At 37.2% G+C, this 9381-nt stretch overlaps 1 protein-coding gene across 1 annotated transcript; it reads right to left on the reverse strand.

Moving 5' to 3' along the window:
• Positions 1-150: 150 nt before the first annotated feature.
• LOC117630855 (probable E3 ubiquitin-protein ligase ARI8) lies at positions 151-9169 on the reverse strand. Its single transcript, XM_034363665.1, has 15 exons — positions 8744-9169; positions 7070-7194; positions 6734-6839; positions 6495-6585; positions 5739-5911; positions 5251-5355; positions 4765-4853; positions 3153-3260; positions 2834-2924; positions 2637-2726; positions 2011-2058; positions 1733-1804; positions 1564-1663; positions 1364-1490; positions 151-920 (listed from the first exon to the last, which is right to left on the reverse strand). The coding sequence occupies exons 1-15, from the start codon at positions 8930-8932 to the stop codon at positions 647-649; spliced, it is 1788 nt and encodes a 595-aa protein (XP_034219556.1). The 5' UTR covers positions 8933-9169; the 3' UTR covers positions 151-646.
• Between the last annotated feature and the right edge of the window lie 212 nt (positions 9170-9381).

Below are 9381 nucleotides of genomic sequence, written 5' to 3' on the forward strand. Positions count from 1 at the left end.
ATTTTTAAAATCAAGAAAGAGAAACAGGTGCACACCCCCTTGCATAAGAGTAATCTAATCAAGGAAGCCCTTGCTAATTGCCGAACGCTGGTGCAAAGAAAAGCAGAGTTTTCTCACCCTACTGAAAAAGGAAATTATTGAGAACGGATCAAAGCCGAAAGGGATTTTTCTTTTTCTTTTTTTCCTTTTTGGTATTCAAGATGAGAAAAAGAAAGATAAATTGTACATACTTATTTCATTTGTGCAGGGGCCAATTCAGTTTCTTGTCCCCAACTAGTTTACTCTTACAACCCACTTTAAAGCTTCAAACTTGCTACAAGTTTATCAGCAACTGATAATGACAAGAAAATTACAGATGAAGGCATTTGCATGAATCAAAGACAGCCACCGAAAGCTAGACAAACAGTAGGAACTATATACAGCTCATGTTCCAATAAACAAGACGGACAGAGTATAACTCCTTCCTCCCACCCTTCTTATTTTCTGCGTTGTCCTCGCTCCTATAATTCCAAAGATAAAGTAACCAGTTGAAATTTTACCCTCCCTAGCAAACCCCTAGGGTGCTTATCCACAGAAACCTGCCAGCCAAAGAGGCAAAACCAAGGCCTCAACATCCAAGTAGGTCAATTTGCATAGGAAAAATAAGTTATCGGCGTTGTTGACACATCTGGCACACCGTGGCCGACTTGACATTTGCAAAGGTGCAGTGTTCACAGGACCAGTGGCCTAAATCATCAATATTTCTACTAGAACTACTTGACCTTGATGTTGTTGCCTTGCCCCTCCCACCTCTTCCCTTGTTGCTTGTGCCTCCCAAATTCTTTGAGCTTGCTGTCCTGCTGCAGGCACCATGGGAGTCCACATCTGATAGACCATTCTCCAGAGCTCGAACTAAATTTTCAAAGTAGTTCCGAGTCACACTGTTTTCATTGAATTTGAACCATAAATCAATAAGTTGAAAAGCTGTTTTCATTGAATTTAACCATAAATCAATAAGTTGAAAAGCTATATCATCCCAAGTCGGTCAACATGTAAAGTAAATAATATTTGAAAATGAGTTTGATAATCTAAAAAAATAAAAACAAAAAACTCTCTGATACATGACGTTGAGCAAAGGCTTCTGCTGCAAGATCGTACTTGCTTTTGAAATCTTAAAAAGTCATAGAATAATGTGGACAATCTGACATGCCTTGCTTCACTTTACCAAGTTGCCAACAACCCCCACCGCCAAAACCACACACACAAAAAAATAATAATAATAACAAATAACCACCCTTCCCTTTGACCCAAGCCACTACCTCCCAGCAGTAGTCAACTTATCCAATGAGAAATATAGAAGGTAAAATCTTTAGTTCAAAATAACCTGGTCAATCCAGCAAGTTTTGTGCGGAACTCATTGAAATCTTTCGATGGGTCCTCTTCATTGAGGTAAACTTGTAGCTCCTTTTCTGCACATTGATGAAGTCGTTCCAACCCAGACTCAGCTTCACCTGCAGAAACAGATTAATTAGGATAAGTCAACAACATGCAATGTCTATCTTCAAGCCTGAGAAAATGACATACCTTGCAAGTACTCAAAGAACTGTCTCTTGGCATGTTCATGCTCAGGTAAATAATATCCATAGGCATACGTCCATTTTAGTACTCGCCTACATTCAACTATCTGTAAATGGAGAAAATCAAATAAGAAGAAGCAATCGTCTCTCAGTAGAAAAGTGAACTTGTGGTGTACCTGTAGCCAGGCCTCTGTAATGAACTTCAGCTGTGACTCAGGTTGGCACTGGATGTCGCTCAGCTTCTCAAGCTACATTGACACAAAATCGAAACTATAGATTACTTAAAAAGCAGAATGCCAACTAGTAGGAAAGAAAGGAGAAAATTGTATATTTATTAAATGCACTATGCTACATATAGGCCCAGGAACACATTCACCACAATTGATAGCCACATCAATCAGCTATACCAGCATCACTAACCAAGAAAGCCCTGATAGTAAAAGGTTTTACTTACATGCACAGTTTGCATCTGCTGCAAGTCTGCAAGTGCTTTTTGCCTGGACTGTAGTGATGGGGAAAAAAGGGAATATTTTTAGATTCTAACTTAAAATACTTTAGAAGTCTCACAGATTAAAATGAAAAACAAGTATTTAAAATTATACAAAGGGCTAAAGCATTAATTTCTTTTTAACAGGTATATCCATATGTGTGGACGCACCCTTACAAGATTATTTATTACCAAGGAGTGATGTGTACGCAAGTCAACCAAAAGCAACAAGACATTTTATAAAAGTTAGCCGACTTAAGCAAACTGATCGCATCAATCACAATGACCGGTTTGTCAACAGATTTGTCGCCTATCTTTCATAATGAGGGCCACAAAATAAATGAAAAAATAAAAATTGTCTTCTGCACAAGCGCCACAGAGACACATTATGTATAATTATTTACTACAAAGGTAAAATATAGCTAAATAAGTTAAGCACAACCTAAATGACCTAATTTAGAAAGATGCTGTTTAGATAATTAACAAACATTACAAACATGAGCAAACATGGAACTTCGGAAAAACCTATCGTTTCAAGCACAACAACAAGAACTGAATCAGTTTTACTATATTTTTGACAAACTTGTACATACCGATTGATTGGTTGCCCATCTTTCATAATAATGAGTGTACCTCTCTAGAGAGTTCTTGGCCATCTCTCTTCGTTTCTCTGTCTCATCATACTGTAAATAACAATACAATAATAATTATATAACATGCCACATACTGAAATAGTAGCTTGAGAAAATACTCAACCATCAAAATAGAGTTGGAAACTACATTAACATACCACTCCCTCCTGCTTTGCTGTCTCATAACGATTACATGCATAAAATCCACCTGTCCTTTCACCATGATCCGACCATGCACCGAGGCAAAGCCTGAAATCATCTACAACTTGTATCAAAATGTACCAGAAAGATTATTTTTTTGGGGTTTTTTTGAGCAGATATTGTTCACACAAGATGCATGACAACATGAAATCCAGCTTTGACATAACAAGTTATGACTACCTAAAAGACTAGAAACAAACGTAAAGGTAATAAATCACATTCCATTATGATGCACAAGAAATCAAAAACAACAGGTACTATAGCTAAAAAGCTTACCAGCAAAACTCAAATTTACAAGGTGGTGTGCAAGTGATATGCATACAGCCTTGGTTTTTCTCAATTGGTCTCTTGCACTTTGGGCACGGCTTAGAATTAGCCAATATCCTGAAATCCATCAACATTTTAACTTAGCATTTTTGGCCTAAAATCAATACAGGCAACAAAACATTTTGTGAGCCACTGTTTATTATAATGTATTGAAGGCATTCACACGACTGTAAATAACCAGACCTATTGTTGGCAAGTGCACAAGAGAGATATAGGCCCTTTAAGATTTTAAAGTTCTTGGGAATGGATACATGTATATATTCGTGAAGTATTTGCGAGATCATGCAAAACAAGGGGAATCTTGAAGATTAGTCTTCTTTCAATCCATCCCTGTTGTAACCCAGGATACCCATCTCTCTTTGTGGTTATACCCTTCAAAATATTTGTAATAGGAACTGAAATATAAGCAGGACTTTGTCCTTATTATAACCTTAACAAACCAAACGTTGAGATATTTTACTCTCTTCAATAGTTTGGGAATCATCTAGAACTTAGTTCCCAACTAATAAAGTCCATGTTAAGGTGACCATTCCACACCAACTTTTGTACCACATATTTATGTACTATCTAGCTAATAAGATTTTTATGCTGTAATATGATCAAAAGGCATATCCATGTGGGCAAGGGTAGAAAGGCCACACAATTATCAAGGCAGGTACTGGGCCATGCTTTCACCACACACCACTTTACATCAGTACATAGATTATTGTCCCATCATCCTATGGCCCAAGGAGGAGTCCAATGTTCAAATGTGACCACTGTTCAATTCACCTGTCATTCTCTCTGTTCTCATATTCAGAATTGTGGTGAGGGGGAGATCTTCTCCCCGTACACCCAAATTTGGAAGGCCAAGACTCCTCCGAAAGTTAAGATCTTTGTGTGGCAAGCGGTGTTGGGAAAACTAAATACAGGTGATAAATTACAGAGACGTAGTCCCTATTTGTGCATTAGCCCTCACTGGTGTGCTCTATGTAATAAGGCTGGGGAGAGTGTGGACCATCTCCTTCTTCATTGCCCTTTCTCTCTAAAGTTGTGGGAAACACTATTGAAGGAGGTTAACACGGTGTGGGTAATACCAGAAGGCTGCTTTGAACTTTTTTCCATCAGAATTGATGCTTTGGGAAGGGGAAAGAAAGCCAAAATTCTCTGGGGTAGTCTGATGCAGGCAGTGGTTTGGAACCTATGGCTGGAACGTAACAGGAGAATCTTTGAGGATTATAAGGGAGTGGGAGTGGCAGAGTTATGGGATAGAGTGAAGTTTTGGGCTGCCCTTTGGGCATCAACTTCCCTTGCTTTTAAGGATGTACCCTATCCTACAATTATGCGCAATCTGCTGGCCGTAGTATCTTAAGGGGTTGTTTTATGTTTGATTGTTTAGTTATGTGTTGAGTGGCCTTGTGTCTGTTTCACCGGCTAGTGTTTTTCTTTTTATCTGCGTTCTAAATGCCCTTGTTTTGATCCTAACAAATTTGAATAAAAATGTTTCTATTCAAAAAAATGTGACCACTGTTCTCAAACTTTATATGTTTATTTTGTCGCCAATCACTAACGTATTGCATACCAATTCATATTTTCAGATTCGGCACTATTCTTTAATATCCATTTTGCCACAGTGCCACAATCAACCGGACGGTGAGCTTCCTCAGTACACTGCAAGGTAAAATTCATATGATGTAAATGCCATGAGCACCAATGAAGCAAGGATAGTCCAAAATTTTCAAACACGAGTATCCAAGTAATTTTCCTTTTCGATAAAAGAAAAGGGGATCCAAAGATAATTTTCAAAAGTTATGTGGTTGTTTCTTCTTTTCTTTTTTTGAAAAAAAAAATTATATACATCCAAGTGCTATTCTAATATATTTAAGGGGTTATATGAAAACAAAACAAGGAATAAAATAAGAATAGGAAGGAAGAACATATATATGTATTATTTTATCAACACATCCTGTGTCCCGTGTGCATGCAACATGCACAGATATGCAGTTCCCTTCAAAATTTATATTCAGTGAAGATAAAAACTATGTGTGAAGAATTTGAAGAAACTCACATTCCAGCAAAAGCTATATGAACAGCGGCAGGTAACATCATAGCTTCCACCACCAACAATGAAATCTATAGCATAATCACAGCCTGGAGCAGGACACCATTTGGTCTACAAAGAAACAGCATGAACAACAAGAGTCAGCAAAATGTTGAATGAAGGCTTGTTAAAAGAATACTCCAATGCAAACTATAAGTTTGGAAACTCACTTAGAATCCACAAAGTAATACAGTACGAAGGTAATGATGATGTTGTACAGGACAATCAAAAGGTTTGGTATCTAGTAGTTGAGTCAGTAATGGTGTTTTATATTGAAAATATAATAATAACCATAGAACTCCAGCTGGGTTTTTAATCAGCAATAAGGCAATCTTTTATCAGCTCAACTAAGGCTAATTGGTCAACTTGCCAACAACAGTCGTCGTAAATAATTAAACATTTTTGCATTTTTTGGGAGAAGAAAAACACTTGTCAAAGTTCCAACTTAAGATTACCTTTCTATTGTCTTCAACATAAGATCTAATAAAGTAGCGAGAATATTTCTCCTTGTCTTCAGCGGAAGCCAAAGCATTAATCATATCTTGACAAACAACGGCACCACAAGATGGATCCGGGCAGCGCAACATCAAACAGCCAGGGCCATCATTAATGGCTGTGCTAATATAACCTTGAAGGGAATAAGAAAATGATAAAAGAATGTAAGATCAAACTCAAAACTCTGTTTGGATACACAATAACAAAATGAAAAAAGATAGAAAGTTCAAAATTTCAAATTCCGGGATATAAAATGACACACGTAAAAACACATATAAAACTTGTCTCAGTAGTAAGTAGAAGAAAATAGAGCTATAATACAAATAACGTAACTTTGCACTATTGACATTCATATCATGTATACATACATAATTTATATATAATATAGCTTCTACAAAATACTGTTTATTATGGGGAAAAAAAAAATTTGACAACAAAAGACCCGCTAAATTATGACAAGAAGAGAGGTCATTTGCCAGTCTTTCCTTTTAAGGGCGGCCATAGTAATGCCATTGACACTGACCTTGAACAGATAGGTGAGGTGCACATGTATGGAGGACTCTTGAGACAATAGTTTGACCAAATTACCGACATATTTTTCTTATACAACATTCATCCCTGGTAATAATAGAAATGTGAAAAAATCATGCCACACTGTACTGAAAGTTCAGATTTCCCATGGAAGAAAAAGGAACACTATGAAAGTTGTACCAAACCTGCCCAGCATGAGGAACAAAAAGGATGGCCACAAGCTGCCGCATGCATCTTATCACGAGGATAGGTTTCAAAACAAATCCCACAGTTATGCTGTCAAAAAACAACATGTTATAAAAATATTTTAGCAATATATACCAGTTTGGAGCATTAAATCACCCAAAAAAAAGTAGTCAACATGCCCAACTATCAAGCGATAAATGCTAGAACTTGATGAGATCCTAAAGCATAGGCTGCTTACTTCTTGAGCATTAGGGTAATCCACAACTGGTTTCTCCGGTAAGCCAACAGACCTGCGAACCTTTTCTTCGTCTGCAAACCACTCATCATGTACTTTACTGACACTCCTGTGCGTACAAAGGAAGTACAGATTCTTACAAATAACGCACCATGGCATAAAGCTTATCAAATAAATGCATGGTAAACAAATTGGGTAAGGTCTGACGGAACTGATCTGACAAACTAAATTTAGTTCACAGTAACCCAGATATCCAGCACTAAAAGTAAAGGCAGTCCATTTGGACAGAAAAATGTAAAGCTAAATAAAAAATACACCAGACTGGAGACAGCATTTTACCAACTATAGTAGCGAAGCAGTATGCTAGCTGAAACCTTTGAAATGGAAAGCACTGTAGATATCCTCATAATATCCTCCTCTTGATGCTGACGAATGTCAGCTTCTGTCAAAACGGTGTAGTTTTGCTGCAACAAGAAAGCAAAGAAATTACAACAACAATAATAGACCAAAGCCAAACTGATAAACTTATTTTGGGAGTATAGACAAGCATCACAGCGTGTTTGAGTAATTCAATCGAGTTAAACAGTCAAATATATATATACATTCATTCTTATTTTCTGTCTCCACATACACTCATCCAAAAGTCATAACATTAAGATGCATACATAGTCTTAGTAAACAATGATATATAATGGAATTCCAAAAAAGAAAAAGGAAAGCAAGGAAATCACAACAAAATAAAGTTCTTTCAGAATACGCAAAACTTGGAATCCCCATGGAGAAAACCACTAACAAACACAATTTACCATGCCTGAAAGGCTCAATTAGTATGTATCTATAACTGACAAAATTTTCTCATCTTTTCAAATTAAGTTCCGAATTAGTGGATGCTGCCAACGGAAGTGGCGATGCCATATGCAAAAAGGAAGAGACTCATAGAATGGCAGAGGCAAATAGAGCTTTTGCACATTTTCGTTAATCCATGAACAGGATCTATATAGACACAGAGACCCATGGATCCATACATCTCGATCGGAAAAGAAGGAATCGGAATTGATCGATATATTTCTCGAAACAAACGAAAAGGAAACGAAAGACGAAACATAAATCGTGGATCAACTAAGCCCTCTCGGGGACTTGTTTAAGAATAAGAAAGAGGAATCTCATGCAAACACCATGGAATAGACTCAACAATAAGTCGAAGTCATTGCATAATGCAATATGGCTCAGATTTTCAATATCTACTTTTCCAGAGCCAAGTGTTTCAAGAGACAGGGTACCAAATCGATGGGTTCAACAGAACAATGAACAACCTTTAAAAGGAGTCACAAAGGTGACAAAAACTAATTAATTCAACCATGGCCAGCTACTAATTAAATAAATACCAAATTGCTTCTAAACAGAATTGACATTATCAACCAACAAACGACTCTAACTTTAATAAATCAAGAGACAATAAGTAAAAACCAATCAGATATAATTAAACCATAACCCATGTAAATCACTTTTTTGTTAAGAATATCAGCACCTATGCAAATCCTTCCTTTGTTACACTAGCCAAATTAACCCAAATGTCAAAATCAAGAACGATTAACATTATCCCATCAAAATAATCTCAAAATTATAGCAGAATTAACATTACCATGATATATGCAAAGGCTCAGATTTTTTATAACCTCAACTAAACCAAATATCATGATCAAACGCGAAAAACATTAGCAGAATACACAAACTAAATTCACATTTCTGATAAATCAATAAAACCAAACCTAAGATCAAAATCAGCAGCATTAACATTACCGCAACACGGGGAAAAAGTAAGAAAATTTGACATCAAACCCAACACCAAAATTAAGCAAAATTAACATATCACAACTAAAAAGGTTCGACTTTCACAACCCAGAATCAGAATGAAGAAAATTCAGATAACCAAAATCATTTTATAGAAACTAGAATAAGAAAATAAAAGAGCTGAAACTGTCATAATTAAAAATAAAATTAGCAGAAAGCCACCTGGTATCGATGTGAGGCGACATCATTGGAATCGTCGGAGTCGTTGTCGATGAACTCGTAATCGGCAACTCCAGCTTCGTCGCTGTCCATAGCGGCGGCTGCGTCGTCGTCGCCGCCACTATAGAAATCCTCGTCATTGTCGTCGTCATCATTGGCGTCGAGCATGTCGAACTCGTCGTCTGATTCCATTTCGTGGGTTTTCTGGTGAAGAGGATCAAAACCCTAATTGGGAACCAATCCTAATTGCATTGAACTAAAGAGGGCTGAGGTTGGGATTGGAGGAAAGAGAGAAATAGAGGGAGTGGCAAGTACGTAAATTAGAGGAGGAGGGAAGATTCTGAGGAAATGGAGAGAGGAAGAAAGAGAGGAAAATGTTGCTTTTCATGATGACTGAGAGGGGGGGGTAGGGTATTCGATCAAAAAACAAAAGATGGGGGGTAGGGGGAGAAATAAATGTGAATAGGAAAAAAAATTTTGGGTTCGAAAAATGGGCCGCCCTAGGCGCTAGGCGGGATTTAGGTGGGTCTGGGCGGGTCGGGTTCCCTTTTTTTTAGATTTTTTTTCCTGACTTCAAAGAAAACCTAGGTTTTCCACGACCCCTCACCCACTAGAAAAACTTATATGAAACGGAAGTAGCA

This window comes from Prunus dulcis, chromosome 6 (assembly GCF_902201215.1).
Source record: "Prunus dulcis chromosome 6, ALMONDv2, whole genome shotgun sequence".
Classification (NCBI taxonomy): domain Eukaryota; kingdom Viridiplantae; phylum Streptophyta; class Magnoliopsida; order Rosales; family Rosaceae; genus Prunus; species Prunus dulcis.